General features: G+C 36.9%; 6 protein-coding genes and 1 long non-coding RNA gene across 7 annotated transcripts; all 7 read right to left on the bottom strand.

Moving 5' to 3' along the window:
* Positions 1-6,707: 6,707 nt before the first annotated feature.
* On the bottom strand, positions 6,708-9,017 carry LOC142980759 (uncharacterized). The gene is made up of 7 exons (XM_076126337.1): positions 8,970-9,017; positions 8,641-8,880; positions 8,367-8,508; positions 7,430-8,088; positions 7,207-7,335; positions 6,828-7,026; positions 6,708-6,739 (listed from the first exon to the last, which is right to left on the bottom strand). Exons 1-7 carry the CDS (start codon positions 9,015-9,017, stop codon positions 6,708-6,710), a joined length of 1,449 nt encoding a protein of 482 aa, XP_075982452.1.
* Positions 8,972-11,785, bottom strand: LOC142980617 (hemicentin-1-like). Its single transcript, XM_076126095.1, has 13 exons — positions 11,738-11,785; positions 11,446-11,642; positions 11,204-11,347; positions 10,996-11,127; positions 10,843-10,912; positions 10,544-10,740; positions 10,317-10,460; positions 10,108-10,239; positions 9,951-10,020; positions 9,667-9,863; positions 9,408-9,548; positions 9,193-9,335; positions 8,972-9,073 (listed from the first exon to the last, which is right to left on the bottom strand). Exons 2-12 carry the CDS (start codon positions 11,597-11,599, stop codon positions 9,244-9,246), a joined length of 1,473 nt encoding a protein of 490 aa, XP_075982210.1. The 5' UTR covers positions 11,600-11,642; positions 11,738-11,785; the 3' UTR covers positions 8,972-9,073; positions 9,193-9,243.
* A 504-nt stretch (positions 11,786-12,289) lies between these two features.
* LOC142980758 (contactin-5-like) lies at positions 12,290-14,256 on the bottom strand. The gene is made up of 10 exons (XM_076126336.1): positions 14,123-14,256; positions 13,889-14,032; positions 13,680-13,811; positions 13,522-13,591; positions 13,238-13,434; positions 13,006-13,149; positions 12,800-12,931; positions 12,631-12,700; positions 12,339-12,535; positions 12,290-12,297 (listed from the first exon to the last, which is right to left on the bottom strand). Exons 2-10 carry the CDS (start codon positions 13,965-13,967, stop codon positions 12,290-12,292), a joined length of 1,029 nt encoding a protein of 342 aa, XP_075982451.1. The 5' UTR covers positions 13,968-14,032; positions 14,123-14,256.
* LOC142980384 (uncharacterized) lies at positions 14,256-14,701 on the bottom strand. Its single transcript, XR_012959880.1, has 3 exons — positions 14,584-14,701; positions 14,415-14,484; positions 14,256-14,319 (listed from the first exon to the last, which is right to left on the bottom strand). It is a non-coding gene; the product is annotated as an uncharacterized LOC142980384 (long non-coding RNA).
* Positions 14,702-14,733: 32 nt separating this feature from the next.
* LOC142980757 (neural cell adhesion molecule 2-like) lies at positions 14,734-15,578 on the bottom strand. Its single transcript, XM_076126335.1, has 5 exons — positions 15,471-15,578; positions 15,317-15,386; positions 15,031-15,224; positions 14,789-14,932; positions 14,734-14,741 (listed from the first exon to the last, which is right to left on the bottom strand). The coding sequence occupies exons 2-5, from the start codon at positions 15,325-15,327 to the stop codon at positions 14,734-14,736; spliced, it is 357 nt and encodes a 118-aa protein (XP_075982450.1). The 5' UTR covers positions 15,328-15,386; positions 15,471-15,578.
* Positions 15,579-16,825: 1,247 nt separating this feature from the next.
* LOC142980405 (uncharacterized) lies at positions 16,826-18,167 on the bottom strand. Its single transcript, XM_076125747.1, has 4 exons — positions 18,099-18,167; positions 17,777-17,899; positions 17,341-17,506; positions 16,826-17,136 (listed from the first exon to the last, which is right to left on the bottom strand). The coding sequence occupies exons 1-4, from the start codon at positions 18,144-18,146 to the stop codon at positions 16,916-16,918; spliced, it is 558 nt and encodes a 185-aa protein (XP_075981862.1). The 5' UTR covers positions 18,147-18,167; the 3' UTR covers positions 16,826-16,915.
* A 1,315-nt stretch (positions 18,168-19,482) lies between these two features.
* On the bottom strand, positions 19,483-20,806 carry LOC142980756 (von Willebrand factor A domain-containing protein 7-like). Its single transcript, XM_076126334.1, has 2 exons — positions 20,581-20,806; positions 19,483-19,724 (listed from the first exon to the last, which is right to left on the bottom strand). Exons 1-2 carry the CDS (start codon positions 20,804-20,806, stop codon positions 19,483-19,485), a joined length of 468 nt encoding a protein of 155 aa, XP_075982449.1.
* Positions 20,807-22,393: the final 1,587 nt, after the last annotated feature.

Here is a 22,393-nt window from a genome sequence, read left to right as displayed (position 1 = left end):
AATTAGGTATGTTATATTTATCTTTATTAATAATATTATCATCGTTAACTCCCATTTTCCTATACCGTTACTTTTAATTGCCCATAATTATTCTATATGACCTGTCAGTAATGAGTAATTAATAATAATTTGTGTATGCCAAATAAAATCAATAAAACATTACACATACATGAAATTAAAGTAATGACAGATAAATATATGTATGTACTTAATTGTTACTAAAATAAAAATAATTAAAGGCATTAAAAACACAGCGTATGAGAAAAAATCGTTTGATAGAACGCAATCCAGACTCAAAAATATTGAAAGATTAGATTAAAAGAAACATAGATTAATGCTGAATTAGAGCGTTACTTGAAAAAGCGAGAGCGAAGGCAAAACGAAGAACTTGACGGAAAAAAAATACTTTCTCGTATCATTTGATTGAATGAAATTCACTGGTAAACCGAAAGCTAGCTATTATTGAGGCAAGAAATGTGTCCTGTATCTTCTTACCAACGTACGGACAAGCTTTTCTTTCAAAATTTTGTTAACTTTCCAATTTCAAAGGCTGTTAGTCTGAGTATAATAAGTACTAATAATAAAATATTGTCTGCTAATAAAATTAATGATATAAATAATTTACTGCCTTTGGTCCAGTAGTACACCAGTTGGTTAGATTCTACCATCAAAAAACATTTGGTACATTATACAGATGGAATAAAAAGTATAGGACACGTATTTTTTTGCTTTATAGTAATAGGTAATCAAAAACTACTTAAAAATAAAACAAGCATATATTGGCAGTGATAGCAAGTGGCCAAGAATTCGAATCCGAGGCAACACATAAAATATGACTTTTTAGTTATGTGTGTAGGTATTACGAATAATTGTCATTACTAAGACTAATACGCTTCTTCATTCCGAGAGGAGACCCTTGCTCGGCAGTGGAACATGATTGGTTTATTATGTTATCTATCGAGGTAATATTTGAAAATCGTGAAATATTGGGTAGCTCTATATAGTCTAAGTATATTTAGTGAGCTGAGTACTGTGTAACGCCATAACTTAAGCAAATTATGTGTGGAACATTGTCGACCGACGGTTACTAGACCAGATACATTATTCTTCTGGATCTAACAAAAAGTCTTTCGATTAACAACCACAACCATCAACGCGCAGTGTGACTGACGTCACAAATCCTGAATAGCGCTATCAAAGTTTGCACTGCAATTCGCTATATTTACAAGTTCCTAACTAGAACAGTTGGGCAGCCTAGGCCCACCAGGCATGATCACCTCACCTAGTCGGAGGATCCTCCCTTTGTTTAGGAGGAACATGATCACCTCGTTCCTCCACACTATTAATATTGATGTGTACCAAAATGTTTACCTAATGGTGATCAGAAACCCAAAGCTTGAAAGCAGTGGTTTTTTTTTCTTTCTTATCTAAAATTTTAAGTTCAACTATGGAATGTAAACAATTACAGACGACTCTTGAGGTACGGCACTGTATCAGTAGGTATATTGCTCTTGTTTGTTCTAGTACAGGGGTTCCCAACCTTTTCTTAGTCCGGGACAACTTTTATATTATTCTGGTTAGCAGGGACCACTATGTTTGTATATCAATACTTATAATAAATCTGTAGAGAGGTCAATTCTGTACATTGAATATATTTAAAAAAAAACCAATGGGGGATGTTTAGTAACGGATACTGATACCGAATCTGCAATTTATAATTTTCTTTTCTGTCTGTCTGTCTGTCTGTCTGTCTGTCTGTCCTCCGTCTGTATGTGTCGCTACTTAGGTCACTACTTATATTTTGAGCCTTGACGAATCTGATTGTTTTAGACCCCATTTGGCGTTTTCATCGTAAAGTTTGACCTTTTTGACTACTACATTCCTAAGAAAGTTTTAAAATCTGCGCTGAAAATATTTTCAATATCGTCGATCGAAAATTGTAAGTGTGCGGGAAAATGGCATTAGGATGTTAACATTTTCGTGCAAATATTTTTTACGACTTTCGGCGTGACTTATAGAAACAGTCGTGTCTATATCGACTTATTTATTATTTTGGTGATAAAGTCTGATCCTTTGAAAATTTAAAACGCCAATAAATAGAGTTCTATCATTATTATTTTTCCATCACCAATTAAATTCCTGAAGGCCGTCCAACGTCACCAGTTGTCTCTGGAAAAATTCATGCTGTGCAAAATTTAATAAAGCATTTTAGTTTCCTGATACAAGAAAATAATGACACAATCCTAAACATTATTTCCACTCTTAGATGTAAAATATTAGGGAACAACATTTCCGATTAGAAGATTTTTTCTAAATGAACCAATTTTTTTTTTACTTCAGTTCGATAAGGTCTTCGCGCCGATTAGTGCAAACAAATGCTTGAAAAGTCCATCGTTTGGCTTCAAAATACGTGTATCAAATTGTGATAAAACAAGGATCTAGGATATAATGCGCATGAGCCCAAAAATAAACACCAGTCGACTTTATGGAAACTTTAAGATGAACCAAATCCAGAAAAAAATATGCGCGCTTGAAGCACTTCGGAACAAGTAGTCCCTTGATTTTTTATAAAAACTGTGTTACGGTGAAAAGTGCCTTGAGAAAAATGCAGAATGGTTAATTTTTATTGATTTATAACCAAAAATTTACCTAAAGACTGGTTTAAAATATGGAAAAATCACAAAGTCCTACAGGTCGAGCTAAATAAAAACAATGCCGGCCGTAACGCATCTCGCTAAACAACCGGCTGTTATGTGCACGAAAATAATCAAATATATTAATTTCTCGCCATACACTACAGTTTGACATCAAATGACTTTATTGAGTTCCAAAACGTCAAGAATAAATAGCATTAACCTTGATTTTTCATCGGCACAAGAAACAGGTTATGCTTTTAAACACCCTGTTTTTGAGGGGTCTTCGGGAAAGAAAAAAAAATATTAAAAAAATATTTTGATCAGATAAAAATCTATCTAGATTATGCATAAGAATACCCGAGAACACGATAAAGTAGTTTTCACTCACATATTTACCGTTTTTCATAGTTAGGCTCAAAATATAAGTAGTGGCCCACGTATCACGTAAAAACTACCGAATAGAATGCACTGAAATTTGGTATATGTGTTACTGTAAAAGCCCGAACTGTGGTAAATCCTAAGATTTTCCAGTATAACCTAAGATTTGCCAACTCTCAATGGTAAAAGTCCGGACAATTCTTTTATTTCGAACTTTTACCTCTATTCACTTGATGATGTCGAGATGTCGCCGGTGCCCCGCTTCGCGGGGTGCTTTTCTGCATTGCATTGCATTCCTGCTGGGTGGTTTAAAAAAAAAATAACGACATACCACCTCAGCCTTCTAACCTAACTTACCCATGTCGCTTTGCCCAAAACTCCTTCTTTATAACTATGTTACGGTATATAATTATACCGTTACATAGTTATGAAGAAGGAGTTTTGTATATACTGTTTATGTTACAGTTTTTAAACTCCGGCTTGTTCGGACTTTTACCATCGAGAGTTGGTAAATCTTAGGTTTTACCTTAAAATCTTAGGATTTACCACTGTTCGGGTTTTTACAGTAACATATGCATAGAATAAGTAGTGGAGCAATTTCTAGGATACTTTTTATAGCATAAAATTTCAAAGATTTTTAGAAAATTGAAAAAAATACGTAGAACTAAATCGTTTGAACCTGCGTTTCCCTATAGAGACCATAGATGGCGTTACAATCCATTTCACAACATTCGCATAAAGTAAGGCCCAGCGCAGACAGACCGGAATAATCCTCGCGCGGTCTCGAGCATTTTCTTTACGGCTCGCGGATGCTCGAGCATGCTCGCGACTGCTCGAGCCTGCGCGAGGAAAACTTTCTAGGTTACCATTCTTCATTAAACAGGCCAGTTTTCGTGAAAATTCGTCAACGATGGTAGACTGGGCCATGATTATAATTGCTCTTTTGACTGAAGAAGAATAAAAATGACGTTCTCTCTCTTTAAACTAAAATTAAAAGGATGCGCGGGTATCCCCGCGCATACTCGAGGACGCGCGAGCATCGTACGAAAAATTTCAATGTTGTTACTGAGTTTAAAGAGAAAGAACGTCATTTTTATTCTTCTTCAGTCAAAAGAGCAATTATAATCATGGCCCAGTCTACCATCGTTGACGAATTTTCACGAAAACTGGCCTGTTTAAGGGTCAGCGCAGACCAAGAGGAGCGCAGTGGAGAGGATTTTTTTAACGCACTTGAAAATCAACTTTAACTTAATTAAAATAAAGTGCATAATTGCTTGAACCTGGCAAAAAATGCTCGCGCGTCCTCGAGGATGCGCGGGTATCCCCGCGCATACTCGAGGACGCGCGAGCATCGTACGAAAAATTTCAATGTTGTTACTGAGTTTAAAGAGAGAAAACGTCATTTTTATTCTTCTTCAGTCAAAAGAGCAATTATAATCATGGCCCAGTCTACCATCGTTGACGAATTTTCACGAAAACTAGCCTGTTTAATGAAGAATGGTAACCTAGAAAGTTTTCCTCGCGCAGGCTCGAGCAGTCGCGAGCATGCTCGAGCATCCGCGAGCCGTAAAGAAAATGCTCGAGACCGCGCGAGGATTATTCCGGTCTGTCTGCGCTGGGCCTAATGAAGAATGGTAACCTAGAAAGTTTTCCTCGCGCAGGCTCGAGCAGTCGCGAGCATGCTCGAGCATCCGCGAGCCGTAAAGAAAATGCTCGAGACCGCGCGAGGATTATTCCGGTCTGTCTGCGCTGGGCCGATGGCTTTATTGTAAAAAAAATACCTTTGAAACATGCTATATATTTCTAAGATTTTCAAACATAAATGTTGTATGATATATTACACAAAAATGTTGGTTTACGTGGGTCCGGTGCGGTCGGGATATCCTAGATGGCAAACCAAGTTGTAATTTCGTTTGTTGTCGTTGATCGCCGCAACTAACAGATGGCGTTGTTGTTCGAAACACATAACCAAATTAATTGGTTGCATTAAGGAAATAAATTGGATAGCTATGAAACAGACTATGTGGTAAGTTTTAAAAAATAAACAACGGATGATATATAAAAAATAATTACGGGTTACGCGGTTTCGGACGTATCATCGCAAGTATACATTATTACGCGTGTGAAGAGCTCCGGCGCAGATAGGTCTGTCTGTACCTGTAATAATATTCTGAATCCAGACGGGTAAGCAATTGTCAGTCTATAATAAGGTATTATATTCTACACTGTAAACTGGTACGGATACAGACGAGAGCGGAAAAGAAGGTAACCACAGGAAATCAGGCCAACCTGAGCCTGTGTCACATTGTGTGCCCTTCGGGTCCCTTTCGTAAATAACCATTAGATGACAAAAGAGTTGTTAGCATTTTTATGTGTAGGTGTATCGAGTGCTTCGCAATTCGCGTGCTCAAACGAATAAGCAACAGTACGAAATTCACGCGAGCGGAGCCGCACGGGTCAGCTAGTTAATAATAAAATGTAATAATCGCCCTGAAAATTTTAAATATTAATATCATTCGCGGACCATATTTTGGCTTCCACGGACCACTGGTGGCCATTGGTTGGGAACCACTGGTTTAGTAGGTGGAATAGTATATAGTTGGACATGAAGTTTTATCATGCAACTAGCATTTTCCTCGAATCATGTAAAATCAGCTTTAAATATTGACATGAATTTACACATGATATAAATAGCAGTATCTGGATAAATTACAATTAGTAACCAATTATTATTGTGAATAATTGGTATTTTGATATGATGGAATGTGGGTAAATACTTAGGCAGCTAATTAAAACATAATATTATCAGTAAGTAATTGTATATAGATATTACAATTAGGTATAGTAACGATTTACCCCATAGGAACAGAATTCTAAAAATACCATTCAATATCTTTGGATAAAGGCGCTCATAGCCAGTTGCACTAACCACGACCAGTGGGTTGAGCAAATTTTATTGGGGTCATTATTGTATAGAATTATAGATGGATGACCGCATAGTGGTATTTGAGCTGAGCTTGTGCTCGATCCTGGCTATTGACTGTTAAGCCATGTCAAAGGCCTTCCGGGTGGCATGAACATCTTTTACACTACGTTGGCCACTAACCATACGATAATATTTTAAAAATAATAATATATATATCTTGTTTAATCTTGGTTATCCATTTTTATTATAAAATAAAACCAACTAAAGGTAGGTATATAAAATTATTTATTGCATACAATTTTTATTTTTATTACAGAACAGATAATACTTATAAAATATGCATTTTTACATATTATAAAATGGCTATACTTAATGACAATTAGATCAAGTGCATTGATCATTGTTGGTTATCTTAATTACGACTGAGCTTTACTTCGTGGCCATGAAGCGGCTAAACAGTCAAAAGAAATTAGGATAAGCAACTACATTTTATCTTCGAAAGTAGAAAGTTCTTCAAACACTTATATCAACACGGCCATTATGCTTATTTTATTAGACATAAAGATCGGTGATGCGTGTTGCGTATTTCAATTGCTTTAATGTTTTTATTTAAGATACATAATTAACAATCAATTGTATTAAGATTTAACATATTTCTGTCTAATAGTTAGGTACAGTTATTTAATGATTTCAGCAATGATTTAATAGTCTTAGGTACATAACCGAATATTTATTTAAGCGCGGAAATTTATATAATTAGTATATTTCTACCGTGTCTTGCCTGTCGTCGTTGTAGACTCTGAAAACAAAGACGTGCATGTTTTATACAAGGGATTACAGCATTTATTTGAGTTTATCACTAGTAAACATTTATATTCTTTACTAACCACCAATAGTAGTTTCTTGCAAACCGAAAGCTTGCAAGAAGTCGTCGACGTTGCAACAGTAAACATGTTTGTTGTGTGTATGGATCCACGGCACGTTGTCGTCAGCGCATATGTTTTTACACAAAACGTCTGCGGCTGAAGGCGAAGCGCCGTTCACGTACACGATAGCTATCGACGATGCTTCATTGAACCTTAGCACCTGAGAAATATTCAACAACTTAATTCATAGTCAGACATAATATTATAATAAACTTCCTTTAGAATGCCAATTCAATTTACACAATAAGTTCTAATAAAAGAAAATAAATCTCTAATTAAGTTGATACTTTTGTAAATTAGCATTTATATTATTAGCTTCAGTATCAAAACAAGTGGGTACCTTCCATAAATAGCGCGGGACTGTCGCTCCATTTTTATCTTGTAGCGCGTGAGTACCGGACCAAGCCACGAACTGTGGGTATACCTGAAGCCGCGACCTCACCATATTCTCGATTTCTTCCCACGGAGACTGTAATAAAACACCCATACATGTAGACTTTACAGTACTTGCGCGCAAGATTTTGCTTGTACTAAATAAAAATGCCTTCCAAAAACATATTTACCTTCACGGAGTCACAAGGACGCCAATATGGAACAGCGTTGACGGGATCTATGAAGGTGGCGTCCTGTGCCGGTCCATCGCTGACGTCACGAGCATTCACCAGCTGCGTCTTGGAGTAGCAGCACGAGGATGTGGGTGTGGCGCATGTATACGGTTTGCGCGCTTTGTCGTCACCGATGCCGGGGTACTTGTACCAGTTGCCGGTTATACCAGCACCGAGGTTGCTCTTAGACATCGCCACTCGTGTGTACAAAGGTATATTCTTGGATGTATCGAAGCATACTTCGTATGTCTCCAAGAAACCGTGGACGTAGAAGCTTACGCGCATCAGTCTTGAGTCCTTTGTTAAACATTGAACATTCTTTTCAACCACGATCGGTTTTATTTTATGAACACATTGTAAATCTGTCACCCTGGTTGGTATACCGTCCACCAGGAATATGTCTTGTTTGTCGCAAATGGCCTTTATTTCATTTCTCGTCGCGATTTTTTTGAATTTATTAGCCTTTTCTTCATCGTTTGGGCAAATAAACGTGTACGATTGTCCAGATGGAACTCTCAAATAATCTTTAGTTCCATCGAGCACTGGCCAAGTGTAGTAAGGTGTCAATATAAGGGGCATAATTCCGTCGTCGTTAAATTGTCTTGGTATCAAACATTCTATAACAAAAATCATTTACAATTTGAAGATAAATAAAACTTGGAATTAGTTAAATTATTTAAAAGTAAATTTTATAAAAAAGTCCTATTTGCTAATTATTTGTGATGATTTTTAACTATCTAGATTATTATTACGTTATGACATGCCTTACATCGTTATTACAGTTTTGGCTGGTTATAAATAATGTTGGTCATGTGTCAGTCATCCAAAGATATTTCTATACTACTTTCACTGAGTAACCATAAAGATACCATAATTTTATTAGGTTGTTACTTACGAGAAGATATGACGTCAAAGCTCCTCTGTACTGCGCCATGAACGTTGCTGACATTGCACGTATATTGTCCCCAGTTTCCAGACACAGCCAGACGCGTTGTCTTCTTGTCACTTAATACCTTGCCGTTGTAAGTCCATACAACCTGGAAAGGTTTAAGGTTATAGGTACCTCAATTCAATAAATAAAATAAACCCTCAAACATGTTCTGGTTCAGACAGATAAACATTATGGTATGGCAGTGATTACCAGCAAGAGAGGACTAATAGTCACTTACATCAACCGCCGGGTGTGCTTCTACTCTGCAATCCAACATGTCAGTTTCGCTCCCAGTCCAATCAACCCTGGTGTTTCCTTGTTCCGTCAAGAATGTAGGAGGCAACCCAACGTGCACCACAAACGTCTCTGTGTGACCACCATTCACGTCACTAACACGACAAGTATAATTTCCTTCTTGTGACACATCAATATTCTTCAATTCAAAATATTTCCCTGTTACTCCTAAATAGTTTCTCTCCTGCGGAAACCGTAATAGTGTTATAATATCATAATTACCAGACGAGGATAAGCAAAAATATCCATAATATAATGGTGTACATTACTCACCATAAACCATCTGACTAATTGACTATCCGAGCCACATTTCAGCTTCATCGTGTCTCCGTGCAATAAATCGACTTCCTGAATTTTACCCAAATCGTCAAGGAACTCTACAAAGAACAGTCAAATATTTATTAATTCGTGTCACATAATTATGTAGATGTAATAAGTAGGTAATTGGATTTTTTTCAGTTTCCAGAAAATAAGCACAAAATGAGATAGAATTTACCGTCAACAGTAGCATTAAATGTGGCGTCAACTGCGCCCTGGTTGTTCTTGGCTACGCAAGTGTACGACGAAGTGTCGCTCTTCTTGGGAGATTCTTCTTCTTCTTTATGATCAATGCTCCGTTATTGATATCGTAGTGGTCGTCTGTAATTAACAACGAATAATTTATGTTCTGCCTCTGTGTCGGATCTATGTTATTGGATTGACTTGACTTACTTGGTGTGATGACGACACCATTACGCTTCCATGTTATGACTGGCGGCGGAACTCCAACCACATCACAGGGGATTCTTAAAGCTACATCTCCTTGTAGTCCTTTGTACGTCGCTGAATGTTTGGATGTTATAACTGGTGCGACTGCGGGCGGACAACATTTCAATGAACTATTTTTTGAAGTAGGCTATTTAATCAAATCACACAATAATCACATAAATATTCATCACACTAATTAGGTAATAAATCGTGCTAGACTTACATTCAACAGTGAGTGTAGTGACGTGTTCGTCGTCGCCTACAACATTGTGCGCTATACACTTGTATCGTCCCGCGTGTTTCTCGTCGACGCGTGATATACGCAGCACGTTGTCAGATCCCGCCACTGACACGTACCTCGAGCTGTCTTTACTCATGAATTGCCACGTTATGGTTGGTTTTGGTACGCCTTTCAGAATCCTTAAATGAGATAATTTTATTAAGAATCAAGTTCTTTAAGAAATGCTTCCTTAAAATATATATTTTCTGCTTACACCTTACACATACCTGCATTCAATATTTATTGATTTCCCTAGTACAGTGGTCTTGTCATCATCTTCAGGCACGTCAGGTAATTCTAAAAATAAAAAATATAAGAGAAATAATTATCCAAACTAAAAAAACAAATATAAAAGTAATACATATAAACAATAATATCACTCACGCATTATATTAACTTGGAACGTCGCTTGATCTGCTCCGGCGTTGTTCTTCGCCTCGCACGTGTACGTGTGACTGTCGCTCACCTTTGGATCTCTGATCACCAGAGCTCCGTCTTGTATCAAATACTTTGTACCTAAAAGAAACAAATATTATAATCCAATTAATTTTTACGATTTGATTCGGTCTTTGGATATATCGATTGAATCTTACTTGTTAAGATGTTGACACCGTTGTTCTTCCACGTGATATCTGGTTTAGGGAAACCAGTCGCTTCACATGGGATTGTCATCTTTGTATCTCTACCCTCAATACTTGTGTAGACTTTTGATGTGCTTGATAATATTTTTGGAGGAACTATAAACAAAAAAGTAATATAAAAATATGGCATTATGGCTGTTGTAAATTTGTATAGATAAGTAGATAAATGTTAGGTTTACCCTGCACAGTGAGTGTAGTGACGTGTTCGTCGTCTCCTACAACATTGTGCGCTATACACTTGTATCGTCCCGCGTGTTTCTCGTCGACGCGTGATATACGCAGCACGTTGTCAGATCCCGCCACTGACACGTACCTCGAGCTGTCCTTACTCATGAATTGCCACCTTATTGTAGGTTTTGGTACGCCTTTCAGAATCCTTAAATGACATTCTTTTATTATAAATTAAGTTCTTTAAGAGATGCTTCCTTAAAATATACTTATATTATGAGAAGCTTCTGAGCTTACACCTCACACATACCTGCATTCAATATTAATTGATTTCCCTGGTACAGTGGTCTTGGTATCATCTTCAGGCACGTCAGGTAATTCTGTAAAAAAAAAATTGAGAGAAATAAGCGCCTAAATTAATAAAACGAATAAAAAAGAAGATCTAATCAATAATATCACTCACGCATAATATTAGTTTGGAACGTCGCTTGATCTGCTCCGGCGTTGTTCTTCGCCTCGCACGAGTACGTGTGACTGTCGCTCACCTTTGGATCTCTGATCACCAGAGCTCCGTCTTGTATCAAATACTTTGTACCTAAAAGAAACAAATATAATAACCCAATATTTTTTACGAATTGATTAGGTCTTTGGATATATCGACTAAATCCTACCTATTAAGATGGTGGCACCGTTGTTCTTCCATGTTATATCTGGTTTAGGGAAACCTGTCGCTTCACATGGAATTGTCATCTGTGTATCTCTACCTTCAATACTTGTGTAGACTTTTGATGTGCTTGATAATATTTTTGGAGGAACTGTAAACAACAAAAATATGAAATTAAATTTTGTCTGGACAAGGAAAGAAGAAAAATAGGGTTCGAAACGTTTTGATTATATTATCATAAAATCTTACCTTGCACAGTGAGTGTAGTGACGTGTTCGTCGTCTCCTACAACATTGTGCGCTATACACTTGTATCGTCCCGCGTGTTTCTCGTCGACGCGTGATATACGCAGCACGTTTTCAGATCCCGCCACTGACACGAACCTTGAGCTGTCTTCAGCCATAAATTGCCACGTTATAGTAGGTTTCGGGACTCCCTTCACAATCCTAAAATATTTCAATTGTAATGCGATTGATTAAAATAGTGTCATTTTATGATATGCATCGTAACCATATTAAAATTAGGTTCTGCTTTCACGGACCTGCATTCAATGTTGATTGATTCACCTTTTACAATGGTCTTGACATCATTTTCGGGTACGTCAGGTAATTCTGAGAATAAAAGATTAAAGAGAAATATGTATCCAAATTAATAAAACACATAGATATAAACGTAAAACTTATAAACAATAATTTCACTCACGCATTATATTGGCTCGGAACGTTGCTTGATCTGCTCCGGCGTCATTTCTCGCCTCGCACGTGTACGTGTGACTGTCGCTCACCTTTGGATCTCTGATCACCAGAGCTCCGTCTTGTATCAAATACTTTGTACCTAAAAGAAACAAATATTATAATCCAATTAATTTTTACGAATTGATTCGGTCTTAAGATATATCGATTGAATCTTACTTGTTAAGATGTTGACACCGTTGTTCTTCCACGTGATATCTGGTTTAGGGAAACCAGTCGCTTCACATGGGATTGTCATCTTTGTATCTCTACCCTCAATACTTGTGTAGACTTTTGATGTGCTTGATAATATTTTTGGAGGAACTGTAGACAAACAAGCAGAATACATACGGGCATTACGACTAAAGTACTTCAAATCAAAGAGTTGACAATATATTATGTTAGGTTTACCTTGCACAGTGAGTGTAGTGACGTGTTCGTCGTCTCCTACAACATTGTGCGCTATACACTTGTATCGTCCCGCGTGTTTCTCGTCGACGCGTGATATACGCAGCACGTTGTCAGATCCCGCCACTGACACGTACCTCGTGCTGTCTTTACTCATGAATTGCCACGTTATCTTAGGTTTCGGCACTCCCTTCACAATCCTAAAATAATTAAATTGTAATGCAATTGATAAAAATAGTGCCATTTTATTATATAAATCGTAACCATATTACAATTAGCTTCCGCTCTCACGTACCTGCATTCAATGTTGATTGATTCGCCTTTTACAATGGTCTTAACATCATTTTCGGGTACGTCAGGTAATTCTGAGTATGAAAGATTAAAATAAAGAAGTAACTAAATTAGTATAACGAATTGATCAACGAATTAAATAAATAATACATGTAAACAATAATATCACTCACGCATAACATATGCTTGGAACGTTGCTTGATCTGCTCCGGCGTTGTTCTTCGCCTCGCACGTGTACGTGTGACTGTCGCTCACCTGTGGATCTCTGATCACCAGAGCTCCGTCTTGTATCAAACACTTTGTACCTAAAAGAAAAGAAATATTACAATCCTGCTGTAATTTACAATATTTTTTTTTAAAGATGTGTATTGAATCTTACTTGATAAGATGGGGGCACCGTTGTTTTTCCACGTGATCTCTGGTTTAGGGAAACCAGTCGCTTTACATGGGATTGTCAGTTGTGTATCTTTACCCTCAATACTTGTGTAGACTTTTGATGTGCTTGATAATATTTTTGGAGGAACTAAAAACAACAAAAATATGAAAGTAAATTTTGTCTGGACAAGGAAATAAGGTTCGAAACGTTTTGATATTATATCATAAAAATTTACCCTGCACAGTGAGTGTAGTGACGTGTTCGTCGTCGCCTACAACATTGTGCGCTATACACTTGTATCGTCCCGCGTGTTTCTCGTCGACGCGTGATATACGCAGCACGTTGTCAGATCCCGCCACTGACACGTACCTCGAGCTGTCTTTACTCATGAATTGCCACGTTATGGTTGGTTTTGGTACGCCTTTCAGAATCCTTAAATGAGATAATTTTATTAAGAATCAAGTTCTTTAAGAAATGCTTCCTTAAAATATATATTTTCTGCTTACACCTTACACATACCTGCATTCAATATTTATTGATTTCCCTAGTACAGTGGTCTTGTCATCATTTTCAGGCACGTCAGGTAATTCTAAAAATAAAAAATATAACAGAAATAATTATCCAAATTAAAAAAAAAACAAATAAAAACAAGACATGTAAACAATTATATCACTCACGCTTAACATATGCTCGGAACGTCGCTTGATCTGCCCCGACGTTGTTCTTCGCCTCGCACGTGTACGTGTGACTGTCGCTCACCTTTGGATCTCTGATCACCAGAGCTCCGTCTTGTATCAAATACTTTGTACCTAAAAGAAACAAATATTATAATCCAATTAATTTTTACGATTTGATTCGGTCTTTGGATATATCGATTGAATCTTACTTGTTAAGATGTTGACACCGTTGTTCTTCCACGTGATATCTGGTTTAGGGAAACCAGTCGCTTCACATGGGATTGTCATCTTTGTATCTCTACCCTCAATACTTGTGTAGACTTTTGATGTGCTTGATAATATTTTTGGAGGAACTGTCGACAAACAAGTAGAATAAATACAAACATTACGACTAAAATACTTCAAATCAAACAGTTGACATGATATATTTATGTTAGGTTTACCTTGCACAGTGAGTGTAGTGACGTGTTCGTCGTCGCCTACAACATTGTGCGCTATACACTTGTATCGTCCCGCGTGTTTCTCGTCGACGCGTGATATACGCAGCACGTTGTCAGATCCCGCCACTGACACGTACCTCGAGCGGTCCTTACTCATGAATTGCCACGTTATCTTAGGCTTCGGCACTCCCTTCACAATCCTAAAATAATTAAATTGTAATGCAATTGATAAAAATAGTGCCATTTTATTATATAAATCGTAACCATATTACAATTAGCTTCCGCTCTCACGTACCTGCATTCAATGTTGATTGATTCGCCTTTTACAATGGTCTTAACATCATTTTCGGGTACGTCAGGTAATTCTGAGTATGAAAGATTAAAATAAATAAGTAACTAAATTAGTATAACGAATTGACCAACGAATTAAATAAATAATACATGTAAACAATAATATCACTCACGCATAACATATGCTTGGAACGTTGCTTGATCTGCTCCGGCGTTGTTCTTCGCCTCGCACGTGTACGTGTGACTGTCGCTCACTTTCGGATCTCTGATCACCAGAGCTCCGTCTTGTATCAAATACTTTGTGCCTTAAATAATTAATAATGTTACAATCCTGCTGTGATTTACTTTTTTTCATAAGAGATGTTGACTGAATCTTACTTGTTAAGATGGTGGCACCGTTGTTCTTCCACGTGATATCTGGTTTAGGCAAACCAGTCACTTCACATGGGATTGTCAGTTGTGTATCTTTACCCTCAATACTTGTGTAGGCTTTTGATGTGCTTGATAATATTTTTGGAGGAACTATAAACAAGAAAAATATGAAATTAAATTTTGTCTGGACAAGGAAATAAGTAAACTAAGGTTCGTTAAGTTTTGATTATATTATCATAAAATTTTACCCTGCACAGTGAGTGTAGTGACGTGTTCGTCGTCGCCTACAACATTGTGCGCTATACACTTGTATCGTCCCGCGTGTTTCTCGTCGACGCGTGATATACGCAGCACGTTGTCAGATCCCGCCACTGACACGCACCTCGAGCTGTCTTTACTCATGAATTGCCATCTTATTGTAGGTTTTGGTACTCCAGTAATACTAAAACAATAATTTTATACATTAAGTCACTGAAATACAGGCTACACCTTGTGAAATAATTAGGTAGTGACTTTTTGCTTGTCTTTGCTTACCGGCACGTCATTACAACAGATGACTCTTTGGTGATCGTTATATCATTTACTCCTACTGCACTAGGTTTTTCTGGAATTATAAGTAAACAGTTATTCGATGTACACTTTTATAACATTTAATAAATAAGATCAATTTGTTTATTTAATTACTTACCCAATCCGGTCACTTTTACTTGTGTTTTGTATTCGATCGATTTACTATTATGATTGATCAATGACGCCTTGCAGCTGTATACGCCGGCAGCATTCAGTTCCACTTTGTTTAAAGTGAGTTGTGTGCCATCAGTTGATATCGAATACTTATCCGACGAAGAGAGCTTTTGACGAGTGCCAGTACTTTGATCCACAATGTACCAATCAATCCGCATCGGCAATCTCGCTGTGATGTCACATTTCAAAGTACCTCTCTTACCGTACGGCAAATTTGTAGTGCCTGTTATAAAAAAAAATACATATTGTGTGAAATTTATATTTCTATTCTTATATAATGAATTCGAATTGTTGGCTGTTTGTATGGATGGATATTTATAGTCAGTTATGCTAAAACTACTATGAAAATGGACTTGTAAAAAAAATTGCCCACCAGCAGCGGGGAAATGCTAGCTTTAATACAACATTCCACCAATCAACTGGTTTCATGGTTCATCGTGATTATTTTACCTTTAGGAGTAGATTTAATATCAAAGGGTTGTTTAACGATAACTTGAATATCTTGAGAGCTGCTTCCGACGTTGTTTGTAGCTACACACTTGTAGTTATCACCGTTCGCTACATCCGATATTGTTAGATAGCTGATATAATCATACGGCAATTGCAATGGCGTACTCTGTAATATAAGTTATGGAAAAGATAACAAATAGGCTAAATGCAGTCCTTGATCAAATAGTAGAATGGGTAGGTACTTTGGGAAAATTTGGTGTTTATTTGATTATAGAAATAAGTATATATAGTATCATAGCCCGCATAAAAGCCAGCGACGACTCCAGTTTTCCGGTTCTTGGTACTAAATATCGCTATGAATAAAATTAATAGATTATTTTCATTTTAAACCATGTTTGATCACGCCCTAGTAGTATCCACCAGGCTCTTGACCAGCGTGGTGGATACAAGGGATAATGCCCCTAATTTCAGGAGGATACTTTAATCCAGCAGTGGGTGAGTAAATGAGTAACGCTTTTTTTTTATTAAATACGTTATATCTTACCCGGGAACTAAGTGTGAATCCACGACTATTGACCCATTTTATGATAGGAGCAGGGTAAGCTGACACTTTACACGTCAACTTTATTGTTTTACCATAGTCCACTACAGCAGACCTACCCTCGGATACAATCACGGCTGGACGTTTTATCTGAACTGAAATATGACAAAAAGACTTACTAATTTCGTAACTGAATGGATTTTACGAATGCTATGCATTTATCTTGATCCTTTAACAGAACAGCTTTACAAAGATAATTAAGGAGGGCAGTGAACAACTTACTTTTCGGAGCAGGTCGATGTGTGATGGGAATTTTACCCATACGTTTTATTTGCTCTCCCGTCCGTACCTTAATCCCTATGATCTGAAACGATATCAAATTGATATGAACATCACAGCTAAAAATAATAATCTATGATTTGTGACAAATTTACACTTACAGCGACTTTGAACATGTATGTTGGTGTTGAAAACGGTCCTGTCGTGTAGAAGTCATTGTTCAGTCTTCTAAGAGGTAAATCTACTTTCACCCTCTCATTCATGTCCAAGATCTGAGCTGACACGATTCGCACAGTGTGTTTCGGATCAACCACAGATACTGAGAGGTATGTTAAATCATCTGAAAAAGTATTCGAATAAAAATGCTGCGTTTTGTAAGACCCTATATAAAAATTGATTAGAAAAATACATTGGAAAGTTAATTTAAACATTAAAATTCAAGGGAAATCAAATTGTACGGGAAAAAAACTAGCTCGCAAAAAATTTGCTCTTTTCTGTCAAATTATTTTATGGGATAAAGTACCATAAGTATAATAAAACTCACTGGCGACAGGCTGTGGTGTGGTGTCTTCAAGAACTCTGGGCTCCCATTGTGAGAAGCCATATTTGAAGAAGAAGTCAGTTTTGCCGACGACGTACAAAGTGGTGTCGCTTTTACTCCTTACCCTCACTTTGTAGGTACCGCGTGAAAGACCACTCAATTTAATCGCCTAGAAATAATTGCTAGTTAGTAAGTTATCTGTTCATATTTATATTAACTTTGTTGTTTTGACTTGCCACCGTGGCGCAGTGGTTAAGGTTAAGAATCGCGTCGACTTGCTACGGAATAACTATTTGTACGATCCACAAATAGTTGTTTCAGGTCTAGTTGTAATTTGTGTCCGTTGTTTGTATGTTTGTAAAAGTCCCAGTGACTCAAGAGCGACTAAAAAACTAATATTTGAAATTATGTGAATCATAGATTTATTTATACAGTTTACCTTGATGTTTCGTAACCCCGTTAGTATTTGTCGCCGTGCCACATTTGGTGTTTCTAGAGTTAAAGTTACGCTTGAACCAGAAGCCGTGATTACTAAATATTCAGTCTGGTCGTCGATTTGAAACTGAAATAAATAGGTATATTAAAATAAAATAACATAACTACAATCAAAATCTATGTGTATGCTTATACAATTACTAAGTGAAATATGGGATATTTATGTTTCTCGTTATTTAGTTTAACTGTTAGCCTAAAAATATATAAGTAGATTTAAACCTAATTGTCAATTGTTTTATTTTAGATGCTGTTAGTATTCTACTCACCGATATCGTCTGTTCTGTAAAGGCTGGTATTCTTCTTGCGATAATCATTGATTTATTACCACTCACAGTTTCCTTTATCGTTGCTATTACCTAAAATAATACAGTTCAATGATTGATTAATTATATATTTGATCACCTTATTCTTAAATTGTTTTTGCAATAACCTGTAACCTATTATACCTGACTAGCTGACCCGCGCAACTTCGCTTGCGTCACAATAGAGGTGAAATTTCTCCCCGTTTTTGTAACATTTTTTTACTGGTACTCTGCTCCTATTAGCCGTAGCATATGATATATAGCCTAATGCCTTCCTCGATAAATGGGCTATCTAACACGGAAAGAATTTTTCAAATCGGTCCAGTAGTTCCTGAGATTAGCGCGTTCAAACAAACAAACAAACAAACTCTTCAGCTTTATAATATTAGTATATTAGTATAGATGGTGTAAGCTGGGGCGTATCAAAATACATAAACATTTTCTGACATCATGGAATTTTGAAGTGAGAACAGAATAATTTGTACACTTATATCAAGAGTGTAATTAATACTTCCTTACCTCATTAACCTCTGATTTTTTAACAAAAGCAGCTATTCCGGAGCAGGCGAATGCTATATCGTAATATACTCGAAAATCTGGCTTCCAGTTGCTGTGTCGGCCGCAAGAACCAGTCAAAACAAAAACAACCTAAAAATATGATTTTATTATTACTTGTTAGGCCTGAAACTGTGTAAAGCGGACGCCCGCATCCATACAAAAGTGGTCCGTTAAGAAAACCCGCACGGGCACCGTCATGGTCCCACGGACGCAATAGGTGCGTCGCGGGCGCCCGTTTAACACCGTTGCGGGCCTCAGGGCTTAGCTTAATTAAAACTTATAGAGGCGCTCATCGATTGATAAACGATCTACGGGTTTTTTTTTGTTGTCCCCACGAGGGTAAAACCGCTCCGTGAGGGAGTTTATTGCGATTGAACGCTAATAAACACTTCTGCTATTTGATAACGATCTACGGGTTAAGCAATCCGTGGCGTGGACGTTCCATAGACTTCAAGGGTCGATTTTGAAAAGGTACATAACAGCGCTTTACCTTTGGTGGCATAATTGAAAATTATGAATACTATCATTTGACGGTACTAAACAGTAAAGCCGTCTAGTTAATATAAAACAGACTTTATGGGCGATTTCCTACTTCTATCGACTATTGATAAACAGTTTGCTATCGAAATTTTGTATGAAAAACCATTGATCGCCTCTAGTGTAGTTTGCAAGAACTATTTTCTACATACAATTGTAACTGTACAATGAAAATCAAAGTTACGCTTAGTTTCTAAACAGGATGAGAGTCATTCTCTGCGTATTAATGATGATTTTTTATCTTTACAAAATATCATACCTGACTTTGTTTCTTTTGACACAAGTCTTTGATTTTTTCACTCTTCTTATAGTCCTTCGCAGATGCATCAGTAAACACATAGATGAAAGATCCCGGGAGACTCTTGTTAAGCGCTAGTAAGGTCCCTTCCATGGATAGCTCCGGGCAGTCATTCCTCACGTGGCTGTGTGGACGTATTCCGTATAACTTGTTTTTAAATATATCACGGTCATTGGTTGTCGTCACCACTTTTGCACCTAAAATATTAACAGTAGTATGTGTTATAGTCCAACAACTTAGAAGAGAGCCTTGTGAGGATTGCGGCTGAAAGGTGTCCTGTTTGAGATAACTAATTTATTTTGGAAAATTTGAAACAAATTACAATCTGGATAACATTGTCTGAAATGTAATAAAAAGTTCAGCGGCTGCACAATACGTAAGAAAGAGTCTACTATGATGTATAACTCTCTTTTTTGAAGATCGGCCCTAAAATACTATGCTATTACAATAACACAATGGGGCTTACAGCTCGATTCTCTACCACTATCGACTACCGACAATCGGTTAGCTATCGAGAAATTTTGTATGAAAGCCTGATCAGCGCCTCTTACGAGCGTCGTAGGAACTATATTGGCAGTACATTCTAAATGCCAAACTCTCGATAGGTACTCGATGGTTCCAATTGTAGAGAATTGTGCTACTGTTTTCAAAACGTCACCTCTCACTACATCACATACCCAGTAAAAAACTTATAAATATTTAACAACAACGACTTAACGCTAGCTTAAAAGATATTGAAATATTATATGTGTAGTTAGTTATTATGAATTATAATAGACTGTACACATGTCCTCGTGGTTGCGTGTAATCAGAAGCTTCAGATTCACACAGTTTCGATTTCAGGTTAGGCAACATGTTACGAAGCTTTTTCTGTATCTCTTAGATATCCTCAACAAGAGCTCAGAGCTTCGAAAGGTAGCATATACGTGACAATCGATTTTCCCCTATTTCATGGGGCCTACTATATAGATACATTATGTGTTACCCTTCTGCGTAGATTCACTCACAAGAATCAATTCATGAAGAAGTTATAAAAACGCAAAATATACAAACGTTCATTAATGTCGTTGAATGTTACGAGGACCATGTTTTTGATCTGGCTAGATTTTTCTTCAAGAACAACTTTTGCGATCTTCTCAGCACTTAATTTAATTTGTTCAATAGAATCGCTCATAGAAATAGTATTATCTATGGCGAAAGCTAAACTCCCTTTGTCGGCCCATGTTGCTTCGAGAATGTTCGTGATAATAAGCACTATCACGTGCGGGTAGACCCACATTTTTGCGACTTTACTCGTATCTTATTAACACAAGCACTACTATTCTCTTTGCAGACGATCCCAAAAATGATAACTGCGCCAATTCCCGCTATTTATATATACCCATAAATAGGCAGCATATTCTATTGTATTATGGGGAAAAAACACATTTTATTTTATTTCCCATTATAAACCACATACAGAACAATGCTCATTCGGTATTTCTTATTGAAATTTATAAATTAATTGGTTATAGTTTTACATAATGAGGAAAAGTACTTTTCATCAGCTGTGACGTTAACTCAACGACAAAAGCAGTTTTAAAAGCGGCTACAGAAGCAGTTGATTGAAGGTTGAAAAATAGCCTACATATTTTATCAAAATCGGTACAGCGGTTAAACCCTGGAAGCGTCGCAAGCAAAACATAATGACTTTCGCTGCGGCATATGATGATCATGATTTCTAGTAGCGATACGAATTACACGATGTAGCGATTTAGTAGCGATACGAATGCAGAGGATTCATATATATCACTACTACGAGTCAGCGACTCTCGCTTAACGTTCACAATCAGCTGTGCTCTAACGAGTAGCGACTGCTGTGTATGCAAGTCCAACGCTTGAAAACAAGCAATCTTTGCAAAGCTACTGTACCAATGACTTCAGCAACACAAATAAACACAAAATAATGTAGGTATTACACTAATTTCTACTATCATTATCCTTCTGGGCCCAATCACAAATAATTGAGTATCTAATTAATAGTATTTACTGTTTATAATTATAAACCTTTTCAAATAATATGATTAAATTAATGTCAGCATTATCCTGCGAGGCAAAACAACACGCCCAATCAAAAACAACCTTCATAATATAATATTTATTTCAGCAATAGCTCCTAATTAGGCACCAAACTTGTTTACTAACAAAAGAGGTTAGGCATGAGTCCGCTGTTCCATCACAATTTGAACTTCTCATTCTGTATTCTAAAACCTTAATTTATTTTCAGTATACTTATTGCTTTAGGCCTGAGAGGCACGCACGAGCGCTAAAAAACGGCAACGCAGCGTCCGAAATGTGTAGCTGTCACGTTTTCATCACTGCCATTTTAATCGATGAAATTACTACTGCAATTAAACTTCTAGGTGATTTTCAAAACTGCACATTGCAATAATTAAACAGATATTCTACACCACTAAAAAGTTTCTGATAAGAGTCCTAAGTTAACGACAAGACCATTTTAAATGTGATCGTTGGAAGAAGTTGTTGTCGTTAGAGATTTTAAAAAGGCCACGCCCGGTAAATTAAATGTAATTTTTTTCAGGTATTATACCCACATACATATGACATGACATACTTACAAACATAATGTCACGCTTGTTATTCCCGAAGGTGTCAGCAAAGGTGTATAAAATACAGCCGTGTTACACCATTAACATAGTAGATACTACGTAATAGCGGGTCAACCTATTGTCATGCGATAACCTATGAATACCATATTTTAATTACTCTATATGTATATCCTGTTTATCTAGCCATTGTCATAACAGTACTATTTCATTTCCATATTATTACTTACCTAAATTGATATCTAAACCCATCATTTAGT

Source organism: Anticarsia gemmatalis, chromosome 18 (genome assembly GCF_050436995.1).
Source record: "Anticarsia gemmatalis isolate Benzon Research Colony breed Stoneville strain chromosome 18, ilAntGemm2 primary, whole genome shotgun sequence".
Classification (NCBI taxonomy): Eukaryota; Metazoa; Arthropoda; class Insecta; order Lepidoptera; family Erebidae; genus Anticarsia; species Anticarsia gemmatalis.
Note: the sequence above shows the minus strand (reverse complement) of the source record. Positions and strands in the feature narration are given on the sequence as shown.

Coding starts and splice junctions, on each gene's coding strand:
- LOC142980759 (XM_076126337.1), bottom strand. CDS start 9,017: ATGAAGCTGAAATGTGGCTCGGATAGTCAATTAGTCAGATGGTTTATG. Junction 8,509..8,640: donor AAGCACACCCGGCGGTTGAT/GTAAGTGACTAT, acceptor AAACCTTTCCAG/GTTGTATGGACTTACAACGG. Junction 7,027..7,206: donor TCCCGCGCTATTTATGGAAG/GTACCCACTTGT, acceptor AATATTTCTCAG/GTGCTAAGGTTCAATGAAGC.
- LOC142980617 (XM_076126095.1), bottom strand. CDS start 11,599: ATGGCTGAAGACAGCTCAAGGTTCGTGTCAGTGGCGGGATCTGAAAAC. Junction 11,348..11,445: donor CACTACACTCACTGTGCAAG/GTAAGATTTTAT, acceptor TGTTGTTTACAG/TTCCTCCAAAAATATTATCA. Junction 10,913..10,995: donor GTTCCAAACTAATATTATGC/GTGAGTGATATT, acceptor TTTTTTTTACAG/AATTACCTGACGTGCCTGAA.
- LOC142980758 (XM_076126336.1), bottom strand. CDS start 13,967: ATGACAATCCCATGTGAAGCGACTGGTTTCCCTAAACCAGATATCACG. Junction 13,812..13,888: donor CGGTGTCAACATCTTAACAA/GTAAGATTCAAT, acceptor TGTTTCTTTTAG/GTACAAAGTATTTGATACAA. Junction 12,536..12,630: donor TCAATCAACATTGAATGCAG/GTACGTGAGAGC, acceptor TAATTATTTTAG/GATTGTGAAGGGAGTGCCGA.
- LOC142980757 (XM_076126335.1), bottom strand. Junction 14,933..15,030: donor CACTACACTCACTGTGCAGG/GTAAAATTTTAT, acceptor TCTTGTTTATAG/TTCCTCCAAAAATATTATCA.
- LOC142980405 (XM_076125747.1), bottom strand. CDS start 18,146: ATGATTATCGCAAGAAGAATACCAGCCTTTACAGAACAGACGATATCG. Junction 17,900..18,098: donor TTACAGAACAGACGATATCG/GTGAGTAGAATA, acceptor TATTTATTTCAG/TTTCAAATCGACGACCAGAC. Junction 17,507..17,776: donor CGGGGTTACGAAACATCAAG/GTAAACTGTATA, acceptor AATTATTTCTAG/GCGATTAAATTGAGTGGTCT.
- LOC142980756 (XM_076126334.1), bottom strand. CDS start 20,806: ATGTGGGTCTACCCGCACGTGATAGTGCTTATTATCACGAACATTCTC. Junction 19,725..20,580: donor ATTCAACGACATTAATGAAC/GTTTGTATATTT, acceptor TTAATATTTTAG/GTGCAAAAGTGGTGACGACA.